The sequence below is a fragment of the Colletotrichum truncatum genome (assembly GCF_014235925.2).
Source record: "Colletotrichum truncatum strain CMES1059 chromosome Unknown Contig_0001, whole genome shotgun sequence".
Lineage (NCBI taxonomy): Eukaryota > Fungi > Ascomycota > Sordariomycetes > Glomerellales > Glomerellaceae > Colletotrichum > Colletotrichum truncatum.
In genome coordinates this window covers 7,863,045-7,885,431 of record NW_027222398.1, presented here as the reverse complement: position 1 = coordinate 7,885,431, position 22,387 = coordinate 7,863,045, and the positions used below count along the sequence as shown (strand labels likewise).

Genomic DNA, 22,387 nt, shown 5'->3' with positions numbered 1-22,387 from the left:
TGCCACATTCCACTATGTTTAAACTGTGAATAGATCCAGGTATACTGCCAATGTTTCGATACACGATGCTTGAAAATTTGCCCAAGGGAGTGTGAGTCGGCAACAATGCGGAAGCCCCAATGTGGCTGGATTCTGACACAGCGAGATGGACGTGTTCGTATGCAAGCCTGAGGCCACATCTCTTGAGCGCAGAGAACCTGAGCTGGGCAACTGTGTGCTCCAAATGCGTGTGTAACCCTTCTCCTCTTTTGCTGACTCCGGATTATTTGGCATTTCATTCCTATTTGCTGTCAATGTAGCGGTTTAGACCGTAGTCGCAAGGGACCTCGAGGTTTTCCCACCTGGGGGGTCCAAGATGCTTTTGTGTGACGTGGGGAAGAGGTGCATCTGCTGCAGGTCGAGCCGTATGAGGTAAGCCGGAGATCGCTTCAGCCCGTGTGGGAGACCCGTAAGACTGGACGGAATTTTTCTTGACTTTATCCATTACCTTGGGCAGGATGCAACGGCGTGCTTCGGGTTCTTTGTCTCCATCAATGCCGTGCGACAACAATGGGAGCTCCCGCCATTGCGTTTGGCATGTTTCGGCAGCCAGTATCGTCAGTGCCACTACCGGTATCTCTGTCCTTTTCCCCCCCTTTTTTCCCTTGTTATTCCCACGTTTGCAACGCGAAGCTGGCGCTTACATTCTTCGCATCATGCGAGAAATGTCTAAGCTGTAAGGCCATGAGTCTTCGCTCATGGATTCCAGCGAAGCTCTCGTGCTCTTGCCGCCACAACATTGTTGCGTGTCTAGAAACCTCGTCATGGCTCTTATTTCATACGGGCGAGACGAATAAATCGATACCGTCATGATAGTTGCAGTTCTGACAGGTATCTAGATACTGTTGGCTGGATTGTCTGCACATCATTGCTCATATGCCTGGCATAAAAAGATTGAGCATGCGGCGGGATGAATGGGGGAGGGGCCGAGGGCCAAGTGAAGGGACATTTGTATAGATAAAGTGGGGTTGTGGGTCACGCTATCCCAACAACAGTTGGAGCTGAAAAATTGAAGTGTCTGGTTTGACCTGAGATAGCGTTAGGTAAGCAGTCAGTACCAAGAAACCACCCTACGCATTGGGATTAGTTGCCCGCCTCACTGTACGTATCTTGTCGCACCACTTACAAGCAACGGGTCCCAGGCACCGCTCGCTGGTCAGTCCCCGAATGCCGCCAGCGCCCCGCAGCTTGCTCTCTTCAAGGCAGGCAGGGCCCTGGGCAACCGGAGCAGCAACCAACAGAGAGCCGGCCATGACGTGAGAAAAAATCCCCTTCTCCTCCCCCCGGCCCTTTCCTCCTCCCTCTCACACCATTTTCTCCTCAATCGCTGTCTCGAATACGATGTGATACCGACTCACACCCATTTCCCATCCTTGCGACCTCGACCGAACCTCTAAAGACGGCCTCGGCGATTTCCCCCAACCTAGTCACAGTCCACCTTCGTCATGGCACCAGCCAAATCCTCCAAGGCTGGTCACGACGACTCCAAGGCCGAGGGCACAAACACGAAAGAAAAACACTCGTCCGGCTCTGGTAGCCACCACTCGAATGGCAAACTGAGACGGGTGGCCAGTTCGACTGGCTCCAACTTGCGGGAAGTCACAAATGCCAGTGCAGCCGTGGACACCACGCCTGCAAAGGAGGAGATCCAAAACCCAGGAGTAAGGCTACCCTTTACCCTTTTTCCAACCGCGGGGTCGGCCGCAAAGACACACGGCTAACTCTTCTACCCCCCCAGCTCCAGTGGAACGCTTTCGATCGAGAAATACTCCATGCTTACCGTCGCGAGCACCACCTCAACACACCAACCTCCTTCTCCTGCTCCTACCGCCAATTGGTCTTGTCACGGCCTGGTGGCATTGGACTGCATTCTCCCACAATGGCTCGGAAGAGAGACAACCGAAGACAGAGTAAAGAGCAACTTGCCATGGCTGTGCGTAAGCACTTCAACGGCCTCGGAGTCCAAGAGAACGACGTTATCGTGGACTTTATCCACAAAGTTCGGAGTCAGGCCATCACCAAAGCCGACCGAAACAGAAGGCCAAATTCAACATCTCACGACGCTTGACGACATTACATGATATCCACAACATTGTTTTTGGGAACAGTTGCATCGAACTGGAGCTGATTGACATGGGATTTGTGCTTTCAGAGGGCAGCCTTGGCAGGCTGTGTGGGCGACTTCGGACTGCATAATGATACCTCACCCTTGGCGGGAAACGTACGGCAGAAAATGACAGAGGCATGACCCTCTGTCGCATGCCATTTACATAGCTATTTTTTTACGATACAGATTAATGATATTTCGGAGTTATGGTTTGGACACATTAATTTCTGTTTCTCTTAAGAACTACAATCGGTTACGACTCCGACTCACGGCGCTAAAGCAGAACGCACACAACGCGCATTTACCCGCGAATTTCCACCTCGGGCTGTGGGGCGGCTCGCGAACCACTTAAAGTCATCGCAAACTGCTTACGTTCGGCCTACAGCAAAAAAAAAAAAAAAAAAAACTTCCCTTCAAAGCAGCCCCCCGGACGCCCCTAGTGTGTCCGTGCCAAGATCCGGCGCGGCAAGTGCCTCAGGCAGGCCCCGGTGTTCGGCTTAGCATCGGGCCAAAAAAAAGTTGATATCATCCCGTCTGTCAATGGCATCGAAGGGCAAAGAATTTGCGGGAGAGTTCCACTTGCGCGTTGATGCTTATCCGCATCCCCCAGCCAATTTAACCCCTTAAACTCTCTCCGACACACTGCTTCAGATGAGTCGTCACAGTTCACAATGAATGCAAGCATTGTCACAAAGGCCGCGGCCCCAGGCCGTTTGTTGTCCAGCCGCATCACTCGGCAATCCAAGCTCAAGGATTCCGTCTGCAGGCGTGCCAGCATCCACACCGGTACCTTTACGGTCAGGACCACCAAGTCTCAAGCTCCTCGGGTGACATGCCAAGCTCCCTCAACGAAGCGCGTAAGTATCTTCCTGCATTGAAGCATTCATTTCTACAGCTTGCTCATCAGTTACGTGATAGGCATTCCACGCAACTTCTACTGCCCTAGCCCCGAGTGACCCTTACAAGACCTTGGGCGTCGACAAGTCGGCTTCCGCAGGCGACATCAAGAAGGCGTACTATGGCCTCGCGAAGAAGTATCACCCCGACACGAACAAGGACCCTTCCGCGAAGGAGACTTTTGGCGAGATCCAGAGCGCATACGAGATCCTTTCCGACCCCAAGAAGAAGCAACAATTCGATCAGTTCGGCGCCGCCGGCTTCGACCCCAGCGGCGGAGCGGGCGGTGACCCGTTTGGAGGTGCCGGCAACCCATTCGGCGGCGGTTTTGGTGGACAGGGCGGCTTCGGCGGCGGCTTCAACTTTGACGATATCTTCTCTGCGTTCACCGGCGGTCAGGGCTCGCCCTTCGGACGCCGTGGCGGCCGAAACCCGTTCCAGCAGGAGATACTCGTTGGAGACAACATCGAGGTGCAATCGAGCATATCCTTCATGGAAGCGGCCAAGGGAACGAGCAAGACCATCACAGTTACACCCCTGACGGAGTGCGGTACGTGTACGGGTAGCGGTCTGAAGCAGGGCACCAAGAGATCGGCTTGCGGCACCTGCGACGGAACGGGAACGCGGGTGCACTTCATGAACGGCGGCTTCCAGATGGCGTCGACATGCGGAACATGCGGTGGAACGGGAACGACGATCCCGCGGGGCTCGGAGTGCAGGTCCTGCGCGGGTAACGGTGTCGTGAGGGAGCGCAAGACCATCACGGTCGACATCCCCGCGGGTATCGAGGATGGCATGAGGCTGCGGGTCGACGGCGCGGGTGACGCGCCCATCACCGGCAAGAACGCAGAGCCCAACGTACGCACGCAAAAGGGCGACCTCTACGTCTTTGTGCGCGTTGCTTCGGACCCCAAGTTCAAGCGCGCGGGCTCCGACATCCTCTACACGGCGACGATTCCCATCACGACGGCTATGCTCGGCGGCGAGGTTACTGTGCCGACGCTCGACGGGCAGGTCAACGTCAAGGTGGCCACGGGCACCAACACGGGCGACAAGTTGACGCTCTCGGGCATGGGCATGAAGAAGCTGAACGGCCGGAGGGGTGGCTCGGGTGACCTGAAAGTGGAGTTCAGGGTCAACATGCCCAAGTACCTGAGCGCGAACCAGCGCACGCTGGTGGAGATGCTGGCGAACGAGATGGGAGACAAGACGGCCAAGAGGATCATGAACGTCACTCCCCAGGGGTGAGTTCTTCCGTGCCCGGGGGTGGAGGTGGGGATGGGAGGCCCAGCAGTCTCTGCTCCTCTTCTCCTTCCTCCTCCCCCTTCCTCCCGTCTCTCCCTGACACTAAATTTTGCTGACGCCACGGCACAGATCCCAGCCAATCTCTCCGGACGACCCAGAGTCTCACAAGAACGAGGGTTTCCTCAAGTCAATGTGGCACACCCTGACGAACCATCCTGCTCATCAGAAGGGATCCGAGACGGACGCCGGCAAGCCGTCTAATGACACCAACAAGAACGGGGAGAAGAAGGACGATTCCAAGAAGGATTCCGGCTCCGGCTCGGCCTAAAGCAGGTTTGAGGTCGTCGCTGCACCATATCGGCCTCCGACGGGCAAGCGGGCTTTACGCGCAGAAAACTTACGGTAATCATAGACGGCGGTGGGTGTCTGCATGGAAGGTGTTCAAAACGGTTGATTATTATTGGCTTTTTCGTTAAATTTTTTAAAGCTTCTATCTTGTCCTTTTTTTCCCCCTCCCCCTTTTGTTTTTTAATTTTTACAACAGCACGCACGCGAAAGAGTTTTGTCCCCCCCGGCGTCGACAGAAATGAGGGCTGTCTAGAGATTGAAGCCCCCACCTTGCTTGTTTGGAGAAGCCAGTCGTTGCTTGTGTATTATCCCATCACAATGTACAATGTAGTATAGACCGAAGGAGAAGCAGGGAAAGCCAGCTCCCGCGGAGGCCACTCACCTCAGACAAACTTACAAAGAAGAGAATCACCCAATCAATATTACGAAAGAAAAATTTCATAAACGTCTTGGTAGTTTCGGATGTTGTTGGTGCAATGAACGAGAAGGGCTGGGAGCGCTTAAAAACGTGATTGTTTTTTTTTTTTTTTGCGCGCGCGCTCTTTGAAGTTCTGGTGAGCCGCCGTAGTGGGTGTAGTATTGAAAACGCGCGGTTGGGCCACACTGCTGATATTCATTCCCCATGCCCACCTGGGTAACAGTCATGTCATATAATGTATTTCGTTACGCTCATGTACCCCAGTACAAATACTGATGATGCGCAGAATGCCGGGCGTCCTAGGCCGCAGAATCGGCCTTACAGCCCCCCCCCCCAATACAGATCGGATTCTTTGTCTCACAATGATATTAAGATCGTCGGGTCGTAGGAGTCCGGCGTACTACCGTTGACTTCACACAGAACCGGTTTATCTCGTGCCCATTCGTGGCTGAAAGTTTTCCAAAAGATGATGGCTGGCACACACAAAAATTGCTCTGCCGAGGAAGAGCGGTTGCCGCAGGAATACGGCCCAAAATGCCACATAGAGCTCTCAACCCTGCACGGCGGGCCGTCAAGGCCCAGTTACCTTACTACACCCTCAATATGAGGAGGGGTCGTCGTTGCTGCTGTCCTGGGGGGGTGAGGAGAAGGGCAAGTTCTGGCCCCCCTCCCCCCTAGCTAGATGGTGGGGTCGCGAAGCGCCGACCAATGAGGGGTAGTAGAGGAGGGGCAGCTTCTTCGCGTGGCCCGTCACCTGCATGAGGATGGAAAGGACGAGGAACCAATGTCGTTGCTCAGACGGGGGGTTGTTAAGGATTTGGGGGAGATGATAGTGGGATTCACGGTGGACTAGTATACCAGTGTTTGAGGATGTTCCTGTCGAATGGGTCACAATGTATGGCAAAAAGGGAATCGGCACGGTACTATGTAAGTGGTGAAGCAACCGAAAGAAAAGAAGAAGAAAAAAAACGACCCAAGTTCGAGCAAGACGGAGGTCCTCATGCGAAATGCAGTGTGACTTGCTTCGTGCTTACTGCACCAGAGGTACATGGTGTAAGCAGCGATGACACCGTAACGAGGTAGTAGTGTAGTCCTGTCTAGTCTGGTTCAAAAGCAACGAGGGGCAGGTGGCGGGCCACATCAAAATATCAAGTTTCGACGTGGTGATTCAAGATATCCGACAAAAAGACAGATATGGGAGGTTTTTGAGTTGCCTATACACAGTTTCCGAATATACTACCACAGAGATTCTAGCTGTAGACCCAAGGCTTGTCGGCGATATAGCATAACACACGTTTGTCATTGCTGGACAGAATCTTGGGAATACGTGTCTGCAGCCTGCCACCGTGGCCTGTGACATTCTCTCGAAAGTGAGGCGAGGTTTGATGTTTGACTAATAAGAGAGACAAGGCGATGCTCACATGGGCTCTGCTGGTCTTTCTAGTGCAAAAATGCATTTTCTTAGGGGTACACATGTGAGGCGCATTTATATCTACTTGGCAAACTCACAAGGCTACAGATACCATTTTATGGATATATAAAGCCTCTCTCTTATTGTGCCGGTGTTATTGGATTTCTACATCTCTCATCGCTTCTTCCTTCTTCTTACTGAAAAAAGACACTTTAACCAACACACGAATAAAAATGGCGACCTGCCTTTGGCCCGACTGCACTAGCGACAAGGGACCCGATGGTGGTTTCTGCACGCCTCATACTTGTACGGTCGATAAATGTGGTCGAAGAAAAGTGTCGAGTACGGGCTCGTATTGCCTCGACCACGAGAAGAAGTAGCTGTGCTGGAGGTTCGGGGCTTGTGTATGAGAAAAAGGCCCAAGTTCCAGGTATTGCAACCATGCGATCTGAATAGCTCACAGGAGCTAACAAACGAAATGGTTAGAACTTACTTCATATCCAACCTATCCCGTTTGCAGTTAACAGTCAAGCTGGAGGGAAGACCGTGGCTCGCATTATCTGAGATCACTTATTGTATTAGGACAACGGAAAGAAAGCCTAGATTCACTATCCCAATTGATACTTTTCTTCAACATGATTAGTTGTGACAAGATGCTTAGCATTACGGGTCGAGCTGACTGGGCTAAACCACACAGGCCTCACAGCCATAACATCTAACCTAGGTGGGGTGTGGGAGCATGCAGAGATGGGGAAGCGTCGCATCGGGTTGTCTCACTCTGCTCCAGCGAGAATCGAGTGATAGGTTCAGCGGCCCTGTCGACAAGAGTGATTAAGGTAAGGTGATGGACCTCAGGATGCTGCCGGCCGGGTGTGAATGTGCGGTGGTGGTGCTGTGCTGCGCCTATTGTCTTATTCAATACTAATGAATTGGGCTTCCGGCTTTACACCGATATTGTGTGATGGGTTACAATGCCAGGAGAGCAAGGTAGGATGGCTGCCCGACGAATCGGTTGGTGTTAGGATTGCCCGGCACCTGGGTTGCCGCAGGAAAAGAGAGTGAGCTTCAATCAACCGTAAGCTGTCAAGGTGTTGGGCTTTTCAGATGGCTAGGGTTGGGATTACGTCTGAACTGTGCTTGTTATACCTAATACATCTGACTGAAATCAACTTGACTGTTGAACCGTCGTCAAATCGCACAAAAAGAAGGGACGTACTTGGCTAGAGGAAAGACTGTTGGCGACTTGTACCTTACATGTCTTCATCAGAGCCGAGTTCCTGGCTCCATCCTTCATGCTTTAGTCCCCTACGGCAGCACCCACCATCTGGCCAGGCCCCCGCCAAAAAAGCCAGGAAGGCCCCCGGCTCCTTGGTGGACTATCATCACTGCCTGGCGGCTACGTACGACAGCAGCCTAACGTACTCTCCGCAGAACACGTTATGCGCCAACGTCAACACCACGCACAAAGAACATTGTTTGACCTGACCTGCTAAGTCTGCCTTTTCCCGCTTTACATTGCCTCCAATCTCCGTGCCCTGCTCTTTTCTTGGCGATCCCGTCTTTCGAGCGCTTCGTCCACCAAACATATATCACTGACGCTTGGTACCGCTCGGAGACGACAACAGTCACAGAGTAGCGACAGTCGAGACACCCTGACGACGCCGAGCACCACCGCCGACAGCCCAGTATCTGTTTGCTCCGCCCCGCCCCCCGTCAGGCCTCCATCTAATTGCCCGTCCCTCATCTCCCCGGGCCCCTCAGCACTATGACCTCACAGGAACACGAGTTCGGGGCATCTCACAAGCAATAACCAAACATACACTCACACACAAAGCCACCTGCATTCTCCCGCTTCCCATCCTCCCACCTGATAAGGGCCTTTGTATCCAGCAGATCGTGCCACCTACCTGCTGAACCACACCAACAACCCTCCCCTCCCCCCAAAAATTAAGACTTTTAAGGTCGGTCGCAGAAACAGCAGCCCGCCGACGCCGACGCCGCCCGTGCTCGTCGCCGAGAAGAACCACCGTATCCTTGGGTTCTCCATCAGAACCACCGACCAGGCAGCCCAGCTATCACTAAGCAGAAAATAACATCCACCTCTGACAAGGCACCTTGCTGTACCTTACAGAGTACGTACTGCTTCGTGACGGCTCCCAAAGTCCACTGGGCACTGCTCTCCTTCAATCGCCGTTTCCCGCCCCCACCCCGCACTCCGCACGCAACAGCAACGCAAGACAGCAACCACTGACTGTCCTGACCCGGCGAGCTGCATCCGTCCACCTTAGCTACGAGTTCTCTCCCAAGCTAGCCCCCCCCTCTGACGAGGCCCCGTATGCCATCCAGTTACCACAACATCTAAACAAGGCTGCCCCTCCAGAGCAAACACCTTCTCGACTGCGAAACCATTGTCCCCGACCGTCGTCCGGGCCGATAGCTCGCTCTCGCCTTTCAAAATGACGCAGTCCCCTATGATATCGTCGCCTCTCAAGGCCACAAACGAGATCGACTGGGTCACCCCGCTGAAGGACTACATCAGGAACACATATGGTGATGACCCTGAGCGCTATGCCGAGGAGTGCGCCACCCTCAATCGCCTGCGACAGGACGTGAGGGGCGCCGGCAAGGACAGCACCTCGGGGCGTGACATGCTCTACAGATATTACGGCCAGCTTGAGCTGCTCGATTTGCGCTTCCCCGTCGACGAGCAACATATCAAGATCTCATTCACATGGTACATGCGCACCAACCCCTCCAACCCCACATGGCCACTGATTTCAGACTGACGACCAATCTTTCTCCAGGTTCGATGCCTTCACCCACAAGTCGACAGCGCAGTACTCCCTCGCCTTCGAAAAAGCCTCCATAATCTTTAATATCTCCGCCGTCCTGTCATGCCATGCCGCCCACCAGACGAGATCCGAGGAGTCAGGCCTCAAGGCCGCATACCACTCGTTCCAGGCCTCTGCTGGCATGTTCACTTACATAAACGAGAACTTCCTGCATGCGCCCTCGTCCGATCTTAGCCGCGAGACCGTCAAGACACTCATATCCATCATGCTGGCCCAGGCTCAAGAGGTGTTTCTGGAGAAACAAGTGGCGGACAAGAAGAAAGTGGCGTTGTTGGCCAAGCTTGCCAGCCAAGCCGCGTACTTGTACGGGCAGGCGGTAGAGGGCGTCCAAGATAACTTCAACAGGGCGATATTCGAGAAGGTCTGGCTTCTCATGGTTCAGGTAAGACTTGTCATGTGGTCGTCACCCCACTCGTGCTTGGCGGCGATTTGGGATTAGCTGACACTTTGCAGGTAAAATCCAACCTCATGAGCTCCATGTCGCAGTACTACCAGGCACTCGCCGACGACGAAGCAGGCCAGCACGGAACTGCCGTTGCCAGGTTGCAGGTCGCCGAGACACACGGCAAGGAGGCCAACCGCATTGCCACCAACTTCCCCAACTCAGTTCCACCCAATTCCAACCTTGGTGCCGAAACGGGCGGCATACTAGTCGAGCTCACGAAACGGCATTTGTCGACCGTGCAGGACAAGCTCAAAGAGCTTAGTAAGGAAAACGACTTCATCTACCACCAAAGTGTACCCGCGGAGGCGAGTCTCACGCCGGTCGCCAAGCTGCCAGCATCGAAACCAATTCCCGTCAACGAGCTTTATGCCGGTCAGGATATTCAGCGCATCACGGGGCCGGACCTGTTCTCCAAGATTGTGCCATTGGCGGTGACGGAATCAGCTAGTCTCTACGATGAGGAAAAGGCCAAGCTGATCAGAGCAGAGACGGAGAGAGTTGATATCGCCAACAGTGAGATGGCCGCCAGCCTGGATTATTTAAGGTTACCGGGTGCTCTTCAAGTTCTGAAGGGTGGTTTCGACCAAGATATCTTGCCAGATGACGAGTTCAGGACATGGTGCGAAGACGTTGCAGGGCATGAGGATCCGGCATCCATCTTTGATACTCTTCGAGCTGAGAAGGAGTACATTCTGAGTACGTTGGATAAGAACTCGAAACAGCTGGACATGGAGGAAAGCGTGTGTGAGAAGATGCGGTCGAAGTACGAAAATGAGTGGACGCAACAACCGAGTTCAAGGTTAACTACAACTCTTCGAAGCGACATCAGAAATTACCGAGAAGCTTTGGAGGAGGCTGCACGCAGCGACAACCAGTTGGCAGCCAAGCTGAGACAGAACGAGGCCGAGTTCGAGGAGATGAGAGCAGCAGCACAACATGGGAGTATAGACGCCCTATTCCAGCGTGCAGTCAGCAAGGTACGCGGTAAGACGAGCAACGCTGCCAGTCCGTCGGGCAACGAGCCCAACCTCCTGGACATGGATTTTGACGAGGGTGGCCCGAGTGTTGTTGATCAGATCCACAAAGTGGAAGAGATCATGAAGAAGCTGAACCTGATCAAGAGGGAACGCAATCAAGTGCTGAAGGACCTCAAGGAGAAGGCAAGTACAAGATCTTGGGAGAATAACGCAAGACAAAGACTAACATGACACGACAGGTCCATAACGACGACATCTCGGAGATTCTCATCCTCAACAAGAAGTCAATCTCAAACTACGAGTCCCAGCTTTTCCAGTCAGAGTTGGAAAAGTTCCGGCCGTATCAGAACAGGCTCCTCCAAGCAAATCACAAGCAGTCCGCACTGATGAAGGAGCTTACCACCAGCTTCAACACACTTTTGCAGGATAAAAGAGTCAGATCGGAGCAGAGCAAGTATGAGGCGGTGCAAAGGCAACGCACAGCAGTCATGAACAAGTACAAGCGGGCATACCAGGAGTTCCTTGACTTGGAGGCTGGTCTTCAGGGTGCCAAGACGTGGTATGCCGAGATGAAGGAGACGGTGCAGAGTCTTGAGAAGAACGTTGAGAGCTTTGTCAACAACAGGCGTTCGGAGGGAGCTCAGCTACTGAACACTATCGAGCAAGAGCGATCCACCCGCAAAGACTCCCATGCCGAGCTGGAGCGCGAACGTCTTAGGGGTCTGATGGAACGTATGTCCATGGAGCCGTCCGCAACGTCACCCAAGCCTCCCTCGAACCGTCCGACGCCATCGCCGCTCAATTTTGCCAACACGACGCAGCGGTACCCCCAGACCAACTTTCAGGGGCAATACCAAGTTCCTCAATCCCCTCCGGCGACTCAACAGCCTTACCCAAGCTTTGCCGCGCCTCCGACCACGCAATCCTACACGCCTCAACCGGCTAACACGTACGGTCAGCCGGCGTACAACCCCAGCCAATACGGACGCACACCGGGCCCGACTTCGCCGCCGCCGCATCAGTCTACCTTTGGGCCAACCGTACTACGGGGCCCAGCCTCTCCTCCCCCAACGCAGACCTCGTTCAACCAGGGCCAACCGTACGGCAGCTTCCCAGCACAACAGCAACAGATGCCTCCCGGTTTCGTGCCTCCGCCGCCACCACCAGGACCGCCGCCTCTGGGCCCTCAGCAGACATTCTACGGCCAGCAGGACTACCAACAACAGCAACAGCAACAGCAGCAGCAGCAAAACTACCCACAGCAAAACCCGCACAGTGCCTACCCATCAAGCGCACACCCCCGTTCTGCGCAGCCGCAACAGAACAGCGATCCTTGGGCTGGCTTGAACAACTGGAAATAAAGGTCCCGACAAACGTTGCCACGAGGATTGGTGGCCGCGCATCGGATCGGAAGAGTCAAGGTGAGATGAGGAATCAGCATCTAGACACCCGCCAAGATAGGCATTACGCAAGCGAGTCGTGCATGGACCTGGAGTCTTGGGAATTGTTCGCTTTCCGTCGCTAGGATGGACATATGGCCGTGAATGCAGAGGGATATAACGGCACCGCGAGGGGTCGTGGTGGGTTGAAGCCGGAGAGTGTTAAGTTGGCAAAGAAAAGGAAAGAGACGCAAATAGGTACGCCGAGATAGGTGCGAGTCACGGCTCCCCGAATAGATGAATGATCATGATGCAACTTCTCAACGGACGGAAGGCGTTGGTTAAATTAGCCCTTGGCCGCAACAGAATTGCCATGAGCGCAATACCTCGTCACTTCCCGGGTTCCAGGTCGACAATCACACCAGACTTGAAAGCGAATTGTAGTTCAAACCTCTCTGTATTCCCGTCGAGCGAATTAACTAACCCCCCCCCCCCCTTCTCAGCCACCTCTTCCCTATGGGTGTCTTTCTAACCAAACCATGGCCGTAACGGACTTGATCTCCTTTCCGCGTTACATGTATATAATATGATGATGTATAAATATGCAAAAAAGAAAAGGATTGCAAAAGAAAGGGGAAAAAAAAGCAGTAAACCATCGTCGCCTGCCAGATACAGTTCATCTTTTTGTTTCCCCCCCCCCCCCCCCCCCCCCCCCTCTTCCCCTGACATCTCTCCCTATCCAACCCACCTACTTTCTTTGTTACATCTCCCAATTCACAGGCAAGCAAGCAAGCAAGCGTGCTGTAGCACAAAATATCATTGCTATGCTGTGAATTTTGCCTTCTTTTCTCTTCCCCCTTTGGTTCTCAAACCCGTCTCATCTCATCTCGCTGTTTCCAATCACATCTTATCGTCTGACTTACTGAATTGATGCCGAACCATGGTTTCGCGTGTTATGATGCAAATTACGAGCAACGCCGAAATATGGAAGAAAAGGGGGGGGGGGAAACCACCAAATAATCAACTAGAGAAAAAAACCAAACCCATTCGATATAAAGGTAAGAGGGGTGTGTATGGCTAGCCAAAAATAAAACATAAAAAATTAAAAACACAACATGAACTCGGGTGTATCGCTTGGTTTTCAGATGCCTTCGCTTCCCCATGCCTTTGCTGCCTCGGCTGCTTCTGTAATTGCTTTCGTGTCCTGGACGGGTTCTACGTCCTCTTCGTCTGATGTCTCGTGTTTCTCTTCCGGTTTGTCTTTGCTGATGGTCGTCGTAGGGGTCGCGGCCTCTTTTTCAGGTTCGGGTGTAACTGGCTTGACGGTGCTTTCTCCGCCGTTGACGCCGGGGGCGGGGGCGGGGGCGGGGGCGGAAGCCACGGCCGCAGTGGGAGTAGGCGTGGCTGCTGTAGGAGTAGGGGCAGCAGCAGGAGGACCAGAACCATCCTTGGACTGCGGCCGGCGCTCCGCCGTGGGGCTGTTGGGCGCCGAGTCAACCGTGCCCGCCGAGAACAAGGACTCAGCATACGAGTCTTGTGTCAGTGGGCGAAAGTCATGGTTGTTGCCGCTGTTCTTATCCGAATACTGTCGAGCCTTCTTGTCGTCAGCATCCGTGCCTGTCGAGGAGCTGGATAGCCTCGACTCCTTCTCGCTTCCGCCCGACTTGCTGACGTCCGTCTTGGACTTGCCCCATCCACGGCCCCAACCTCCGTATCCTCCGCCGCCGCCGTTGTTCGTGCTTGGGCTATTACTGTTGGTGCTGGTGCTGGTGCTGCCGCCGCCCCATCCGGCCTTGCGCTTCTCGCCCGCCCACGTCACCCAGGAACTCACATACGCGCTGGCCTTATTACCTGTGGACTGGGCACTCGTCTGCGTCTTGTTCGCCTCCGCCGCGACACCTGCCGCCGCAGCTGATGCCGCTGCCGAACCGCCGGTCTTCTCGGCCTGTGCTGCTGCAGCTTCCTGCGCGATGCGCTGCTCCTCTGCCTTCTTGCGCTGTGCCTCGCGGAACGCCTCCATGTCGGCGTAGAACTTGTTGAACATGGTTGAGGCCTTCTCCTTGCCGGCGGCAAAATTGCGCCCCAGCACCTCACGGCCGACAGCGAACCGCTCGTCGAGATGCATGTCCTGGACCTGCTGGGCGATACGCCTCTGCACGTCGTCCATGGTGAGTCCACCGGCGCAGGGGTGCCGCGGCTCGACGACATCGAAAAGGTGGGAGTCAGTGTTGCCGTTCCAGATGCGGTGATTCTCGGTGCGGATCCAGGCCTCGATGAAGTCGCTGCCGAAGTCGAGCGAGGGGTCACCCTCAATGTGCGGGAGGAGGGCGCGGGGGTTATTCGGGTTCGCGAGCAGATGGCTGTGGTACTTGACCGAGGAGACCAGCGAGAGGATGTACTCCTCGAACTGGAGGCGGATAAACTCCTCACTGCCGACGTAGCCCATCGTCTTTGGACGCCCAGGGTTGGCGTCGTCCCAGGTGTCGTTGACCTCTTGAGTAAGATAGTCGATCCAGCGGCGGTCGGCCGCAGAGAGGGTAAGGGCGTTGCGGAGGGATGTGGAGGTAACGTTGACGGTGTGCTCGTCAAGGTTGATTAGGATGTCGCTGTAGCGATCCTTTTGCTGAAGGAGCAGGGAATTTGTGCTACCGACGATGTACGACTTGGTACCGAAGTCGGCGAGGATGTCGAGCTGCTGGAGGGGCGTATAAGGGCCGAACAAGCTACCCTGTAGGTTTGTCAGTCTAGAGCAACCTCTTGAGGAGGCTTGCTGAGCTCACCTTGCCGAATATTTGAAGCGGCAGACCCATGTAGGTGAGCAACGAGTTGCGGTCGCTTGTCCGCAGGCTCGTGGGCCTTGTAAGCTTCTTCTCATAATTGTTCAGCTCCGGATCAGCGCAGTCAATGAGATTACGAATAAGACCGGGTATCAGAGATATAAGAGAAAACTGCATCATGCATAACCGTTCGCATCGCGATCCGAAAAACAACATCTGCGAGTGATGCCAGTCAGTACATGAACCCTTTTCACCAGCGCAGCCAGCGAGAGCAACAAACCTTTGGTTGCAACAAACAGCACTTGAACAATACCAATGTCTGCCACCTGAACTCACGCACCAGCTCTCTCAGACTCATGCCGAGGTACTGGTCGCGACTTTCCTCCTCGGTCAGCAGACCGCGCTCCTTCTCCTCCGCTAGGCTCTCCTGGAAGCGGCGCAGGATCTCCGTATCGGTAAACTCGCGCTGGGCAAACCAAGCCTGGGTGACGACGCTAAGGCGCTCGCGCATCATGCCAAAGTGTTGCGGGGTGTCGGCGATGACGACGACGGCTTTCTGGACCGTCGAACGGGTCACGTCGGCGGGGCGGTTCAAGAGCTGCGAGGCGTCGAGCTGTCGCGTGCAGGAGATGCCAAAGAGGGACGTCGCTGGGCCCGTGGCGGTCGCGGGTCGTAGGAGGGTGAAGTAGGAGAAGTCCTCGCTTGACCTGGCCAGTTGTGAGCTTCCTGTCTTCGTTCTTCAATCACTTGTGTGTACCGCGGTCCAGGGAAGCTCGAAGCTAGCCCCCAGAGCCACAGCATCGTCTACTCACAGATGTGCGCCGTCACTCAGTGCCATGAAGGGGAGCAGGCCCCAATCATACTCTACAGCCGGGTCGGTGCCCTCTGGCGCGCCAAACCACAACTCAACCTCGGGCCCACGGGCATGGTGAAAGTCGACGACGGTCACCAGCGGTATGAAGCCCGGTTTCGCCGGGGTCGATGGCACAGTCAGCGGCGTAGCGACGCCGGACGTGGGCGTCGCGACCTCGGGGGTATCCATATCGAATCCCTCCTCTTCCTCTGCTCAAGTCTATTACTCGCTCCCGCTCTCTGATCCACGACGCAGCTTGCGCCGAGTCACCAATGTCGTCGAGTATTGTTTTCTGAATCGGCCACTGAACTCCCGAATGTGTTCTAATTAACGTGTTCCTCTCTCTTTGATTTTTTTTTTAAGAATTTCCTTGGCGCAAACCGGCCCACTTCCTTATGACTTTGCCATGTATTGCCCCCGGGTTGTCTTTTTCTGTGGCTTCTCTAATCGCTTACGGGTCGATTTTCCCTTTTCCGAAATCCGTCGCAGATTTCGTCGCAAGTCAGGGTTCGAAGTTTTTCGGGTTCGTGCCGCAGGCAGCTTCTCGCGCGGTGAGCTGTTCGTCCGTTGGGGGGGGTGGTGGCAGGCTATCAGGTGTTTTCCCCCTCCAAAGAAAATTCCCCAAATGTGAGGGGCTACTTTGGATGGCTTTGTTCTGACGTAGTGTCGAGTGTTGTCCACTAAGAGGAGGGGCGGCAGTGAGACACAGCTACCGCGGGTAGGAGACAATCGTGGTGGTAATTAAAGACAAATTGGTGGGGAGTGCTGTTTCGCAAGGGTGAATTGGCGGCAAAGGTCGTTTCCTCGTGAATTAATAGGAAGCGTCCTCTTATACCGTCTCTTGTGTCCCTGCAGAGAATGGGGGTAGCCGGTGCAGAGTCGGTCAGCGCAGGACAGCAAGCTCGTAGGGACGGCGACAGCAATCGTCTCCCTTTTTCTCAAAGCGCATGTGGGTGGGCGTGTTTGTGTCGATACGCTGTAAAGTCGGAGTACCACGTCGTTGATTCGCCGGGTGGCCTCGCAGGTGTATAAACGAATTAGGGAATGAAGAAGGAAGAATAAGCGGCAGCTGGCTTAGACGAGAGCCGAATAGCAGGACAGAAGCGCAGAGCTGAAAAGTAAATAATTCGCCTCTTCCAAGCAGACTGGGGAAAGGGAGGGAACAGGAGGAGGAGAAGGCCGCGGAGGAGGACAAGATGGGGAGGTGAAGGACTCGAGAAATGGAGGTTCGTGGTGGGTAAAGTTATGTACCTTGTTAGTCTTGGGGGTGGTTTCGATTTGAATCGAGATTGGATGTTGAAATGAACGATGGTTCGCCGGGGGGGAGGAGTGTTGATGAGTTGTTGAATTAGTGCTAATGCACTAAGGATATCCGTAGAGTAATACTTTATTACCACGTCCACTTGTTATTTTACTCTAATTTTTTTTTCCCACCATGCCCTCCGCTTGCGAAAAACCCTCTTTGAGACCAATTTCTAAAGAGGGAGGGAAAATTTCCTTTCTATTACCACGATATGCTCGTTCCACTTGAAGGCACGGGGTCAGGGATTTCAAAAGGGGAAATTCCAATCAACCAAAGGCCCATGAACCCCGCGCAATCTTTCTTCAAAAAATTCTAGGCTCGAAGGAAGATGGGCAACAAGTGCCGGGGAGCGCCCCCCGAATGGTGACATGATACGTCTAGAAATCACGTGTGGTAAGACCAGCTCAGGGTCACTTGGCACGGCCCGGCCGCTGCCACTTGGGAGTCTTGGGGGAAAGGGAACTCGGGGAAGTCAAGTATCAAAGTACCGTTCGAGAACCGCTTCAGCTTTCTGACGCAGTCGTCAGGGGTTGGTTCATTCGTACGTATGCCCGGTACCAGTGGCTGGACCTCTCGTCTTTTTTTTTTTTTTTTTTTCACAAGAACCCCAAAAAGAAGCAGGGTTCAACTCTCAACCTTTCACGATATCGCCTCCCCAAACAATGGAGCCACTCTCACTATAGCGTGACCTGCAATCAGCAGCCTAAGCAGACGGGAATCACAAGCAGCTAACATCGGCCGCTCCAAGTAGCTCATGCCCTCAACCGGCGTAGCGCCAAGAGCCGGCCGGGCTACGGATACATAGTACATGGTCCACCCCAGAGACACGTCAACCATGCACAGGGCACCGACCACGTCCGTCACCAGTTCCAATCTTAGATGCATGCTATCTACCTCCTCCCGCTCCAGCCCGTCGTCCAGTAAATTGCTTAGCTATCCTCCGCTAGAACTAGCTTCTTTGGAAAAAGGCCGGAGGCATTCAGAAACAAACCCCCGGCAGGAATCATCATGGACTTTCGAGAATACCCGTAAAGACTGCACGCCTTTGAATGTGATCAACCCCCCAAACAAAGTGGCATTTTTAAGCCACCATTTGCAAAGAGTTCGACAGTGTCCATGTCTCTCTAGCAGCCAGAGAGACTTCCTCTAGCAGAATGAGAAAAAGAAAGAGAAGGAGAGAGAGGAGAGAGAGGCAAATGAAACCACATACACACACACACACACCCGCCTACAAAGCACCGCCAGCGTGTCCTGCATTGCATAAGTTTTGGGATGCGATTCCTAGAATTCGCCCATTGAATCCTGTCTCCCGTCTCCCGTGCCGTCCCATCTCACCTCACCTTCGTTACCTCATCGTCATGACCGCAAGCAAAACGCACATCCCTTCCTTCACCGCACCATTCGAACCCCTCCCCCCCCTTTCTCATGTCCCTCTCGGGTTGCTTCGTGACTGGCTCATGCCAATAACTGCAGTATGAACGTCTCAGCCAGCAAGATACGCCAGATTGACCATCAATCACCTGCAACCATCGCGCTCAAAACCAAAACGTAGGTGGCCGTTCGGCAGCCCATGTACAGTAAGTCGTGCTTGAGGCGGTCTGCGGCCTGCGATGCACATGCCGTGCAACCTTGTCCAGACTTCCTACACCTTTCTATTAAAGTCCGACCGGCCGACGGCCTTCACATCATGTCACCAGAACATCAACATCCCAACGTTGCATACCAATATGCGACCAAGACTCGCTCTTCACGTTACGATGTAATGCAACCCCCTCAAGACCGTTTTCACTAGTTCTTCTATTTTCCTCATTATTCTCTACAACTGCTGCGCGCGCCATGACTCCACCAGGACACTGTGCTCCATCCTAAACAGGAACCCTCCCTGGCTGCCAACTCTCCGTAATGGTTGTTGACGTCGTCCAGTATGCAATCGTGAAATGACCATATACAGGGTCTGAAAACCCTCTTTGTTGCCTCACCACCGTCCTCATGCCGCGAGCATTGATCTAACATAGTCGATATGACCCAAAAATAAGAAAGATTGCCGTTGAAACATAGTTTGAAAAGGATAGGGAAAAAAAGAAAAACACCTCCGAGATGCATGCCATTTTCCTTTATCGCGTATACTGCTGGCCCTCTGCATAATGTCAACGTTACAAAAACCGAACCCGTCTTCCGAACACCTAGGCAGTGTTTGTTTGTTTGTTTGTGTGTGTGAGAGTGTGTGTGTGTGTGTGTGTGTGTGTGTGAATATACTGGAAACACGTCCCATCTGGTTTTGCGTGGTATCATAGCCTCCCCGCCCCAATTTATCCTCGCTTCGCTCCTTACGCCGCCGTCTATTGTCCGCCGAACTGCTCCTCCATCTGCGTCGTTGACGCGTCCACATTGTGGTAGTCAAGAATCTCTGAGTACCTGCAAACTGTCTGTTAGCATTGCGTGTGTACCGGCCTACAGTGTACTCCACTAACATCATAATCTTCCACGTGTCCACTGGCAGGTCAGCGTCGTTGAAGCTCCAGTCGAACTTCTCTTCTGCGACGGGCTCGTCGGTGGGGTCGTGGTAGGGGGCAAGGTAGTCGTGGGACAGGGCCTCGGTGGCCGTTATCCGCTTCTTGGGGTCAAAGACGAGCATCCTCTCCAAGAGATCAATCGCCGAAGGGTCGGCATTCTTGAACTTATTCTTCAGGGGTTGCCTCTCGCGCTTGGGCAGCGACTTAACGAAGCGAAGGGTCTATTGGGGTGTTAGAACGAAGAATGCTGCACAAAATATCACCTCCACTCACATTTTCGCTGGCAATGGTGTTGATGACATCATCGGGAGGAGTGCCAAGCAATTCCGTGATGATTGAAAATTGGTTGACATGGTCCTTGCCGGGGAACAGAGGCTTGCCCTCAAGCATCTCAGCAAAGATGCAACCCGCACTCCAGATATCAACCTCGACATCGTACTTTTGCCACGTGAGCATGATCTCGGGGGCACGGTAGTATCTCGTCGAGACGTAACCGGTCATCTGGGGGTCCTGGATACGAGCAAGTCCGAAGTCGCAAATCTTCAAGTCGCAGTTTTCGTTGACGAGGATGTTGCTGGGCTTCAGGTCACGGTGGACAACACCGGCCGAGTGAACGTACTTCAGACCGCGCTTTGATACTGTTAGCATCTGTGCCGGGATGAACTCTGGCAGTGGGTGGATTATACCATAATCTGATACAAGAAGTACTGGATGAACTGCTTCTCGAGAGGTCTAGAAGTAAGTAGCCTGTGCAGATCGGTGCCCAGCAGCTCTGTGACGAAGTAGATATCCTCGAGGGGAGAAATGAAAATGTCGCTAAGGGAAATGACCTGGCGGATGTTAATACTTGGTATGCCTGTCACGGCGTTGGCCGCAGCCCGCAAAACGTACGTTCTCGTGTCTCAAGTGCTTCAGCAGCTTAAGCTCTCGGTATGTCCGCTTGGCAAGCACTGGGGTGCTAAAAGGCTTCATAATCTTCTTGACGGCAACGTTCTGGTTGGTGAGCTGGTCGCGGGCGGAGCTAGCAGTGGGAAAGGACGTCAGCAGGAGGATAAGAATGGTCGCAACAGCAGTTGCGATGGAAGCTCTTCAGACTAACCAAACAAGACCAAAAGCACCCATGCCTACGGGTTGCAAGTCCGAGTATCTTGAGGTAATCTCGAAGGTCGTGCCGAAAATTTGTGCTCTGATGAATTCGGCCATTATGTGCGACGGACGATCTTCCCGATCGAAAGGGTAAGTGTTTTAGCTGAGGTTGTTTTAAGAGGGGTTTGACCAAACAAAAAGCAGATTTGATCGGTCGTGTAGGAGGATGACGATGGGCGGCGTCCAAGAAAGATGAAGGGTGCGTGCGTGCGTTGCGGTAAAATGACGGCTGTTGGTAGAAGGGCCTATCAAATTATCCTTCCACTATGACTTCCGATGGCGAGGAGGGAATAAACGGGCGAGATGATTGCGCTGAGAAGTATTGGCAAAGAGATTTGCGTTGAAGTGTAATGAGCAAATGGACCGTCAGGTTGGAGGGATGGTTGGCGGAGGAGTCGGGCTGGGTTTGAAAAAAGAACCAGTGACGGCGGGGAGCGAGCTCAGGAATTGTTTCGCTGGAGGGGGGCGGTTGTTCGGCGGGGCGCCCAGGGCGACAGGTCGAGAGGGCGTGCAAAAAGCGGCGGGGTAACGAAAGTGGCAGCAAAGTGCACGCACGTCTCCGGATTGGACTGACTGGCGGGATTTTGCTCTGGCGTTTTGCTGGGGTCTGAAGTAACCTATGCAAAGTGGCAACAGTATTAGCGAGCCTCCAAGGAAGCGAAGAGCGACTAGGATGGGAGGGCGAGGAGTGTAGCGAAGGAAACCAGATCCGAAATCTGGTTTTGGTTCTATTTCATTTCCCCCCATCGACCTCTTTTTCGATAGTGACGTTTTCCCCTTGCGTTTTGCCTTGTTCTCCTTGGCCGCCTTTTACTCAAAGAAGCCAATTCCTGCATGGCAATACGTAGAGGGCGCAGGGCGCAGGACCAGTTGGGGCTGATTTGGGGAAATGGACGGGGGGTCGATAGAATGACATGACAGGCTTGACGCTGATAATCGAGAAGCTTACCTGCAGAGTTGCCGTGTTCGAAAAGTCTCTCTATTTTTCAGTCTTTCTCGTCTTCCTCCTTTCCCAAAGGTACAGAGAGACTTTTGTCCTTCGGGCTCAAGTCCGGGCGTAGGCGCTTAAGCCAAAAGGTGACCGGAGTGACGGGGAGGTACGAGTGGTGGACGCACGTGGAGAATGCAGGTAGCAAATCAGCACGAAATGTCGATCAGCAGTCGCCGTCGTGGCCCTTTTCTTGTTCGTGGGCGCGGTGAAGAAGAATCACTGTTGGAGGGTGGATCTACAGCAAGCTCGTTGACAGGGTTTTAGGGAAAACGAGTTTATCGAGATGCCGTCGAGAGTTTGCCCTTATGAGCGTCGTCGGTGGTCAAGCTTGGGGGTGTAGTTCTTCCCTTGCGGCTTGCGGAGTGGTCTTTTGGAAGGGGCACCAAGGGTGATGATGGGTGTATCCGCAGACAGGGCGACAGCTAGAGATATTGTTGTGAGTGAATATGGAAGAGTGAAGAGATCAAGTAGAAACAGGACAAACCCGGGGCCAGCAGCATCAATATGGAGGGGGGAAAGTACTTTTTAATCGTTCCAGAAAGAGGCCTGGCCTGGGATACCACAGCGATGCGGATTGAGGAGGAGGGGGAAGAGGTGAAAGGGAGGGGGGTGAGCGCAAGGAAGGGAAAAAGACGCTAGGCGAGTGCCTTGCGGAGCGGGAAACCGTGACGGGTTACTGAGATGTG

At 53.8% G+C, this 22,387-nt stretch overlaps 5 protein-coding genes across 5 annotated transcripts; 3 read left to right on the top strand and 2 right to left on the bottom strand.

Annotated features, from left to right (window-relative positions):
- Positions 1-1,484: 1,484 nt before the first annotated feature.
- Positions 1,485-2,107, top strand: CTRU02_202173 (uncharacterized protein; the record flags this gene model as incomplete). The annotated part of the gene is made up of 2 exons (XM_036719582.1): positions 1,485-1,700; positions 1,778-2,107. 2 exons carry the CDS (start codon positions 1,485-1,487, stop codon positions 2,105-2,107), a joined length of 546 nt encoding a protein of 181 aa, XP_036588284.1.
- Positions 2,108-2,817: 710 nt separating this feature from the next.
- Positions 2,818-4,291, top strand: CTRU02_202172 (mitochondrial chaperone DnaJ; the record flags this gene model as incomplete). The annotated part of the gene is made up of 2 exons (XM_036719581.2): positions 2,818-3,003; positions 3,065-4,291. The coding sequence occupies 2 exons, from the start codon at positions 2,818-2,820 to the stop codon at positions 4,289-4,291; spliced, it is 1,413 nt and encodes a 470-aa protein (XP_036588283.2).
- A 4,630-nt stretch (positions 4,292-8,921) lies between these two features.
- Positions 8,922-12,100, top strand: CTRU02_202171 (Vacuolar protein-sorting protein BRO1; the record flags this gene model as incomplete). The annotated part of the gene is made up of 4 exons (XM_036719580.1): positions 8,922-9,199; positions 9,270-9,699; positions 9,771-10,922; positions 10,979-12,100. The coding sequence occupies 4 exons, from the start codon at positions 8,922-8,924 to the stop codon at positions 12,098-12,100; spliced, it is 2,982 nt and encodes a 993-aa protein (XP_036588282.1).
- Positions 12,101-13,259: 1,159 nt separating this feature from the next.
- On the bottom strand, positions 13,260-15,937 carry CTRU02_202170 (lalv9 family protein; the record flags this gene model as incomplete). The annotated part of the gene is made up of 4 exons (XM_036719579.2): positions 13,260-14,846; positions 14,899-15,111; positions 15,176-15,602; positions 15,708-15,937. The coding sequence occupies 4 exons, from the start codon at positions 15,935-15,937 to the stop codon at positions 13,260-13,262; spliced, it is 2,457 nt and encodes an 818-aa protein (XP_036588281.2).
- A 3,453-nt stretch (positions 15,938-19,390) lies between these two features.
- On the bottom strand, positions 19,391-20,767 carry CTRU02_202169 (mitogen-activated protein kinase HOG1; the record flags this gene model as incomplete). The annotated part of the gene is made up of 6 exons (XM_036719578.1): positions 19,391-19,466; positions 19,523-19,785; positions 19,838-20,194; positions 20,251-20,394; positions 20,456-20,585; positions 20,664-20,767. The coding sequence occupies 6 exons, from the start codon at positions 20,765-20,767 to the stop codon at positions 19,391-19,393; spliced, it is 1,074 nt and encodes a 357-aa protein (XP_036588280.1).
- Between the last annotated feature and the right edge of the window lie 1,620 nt (positions 20,768-22,387).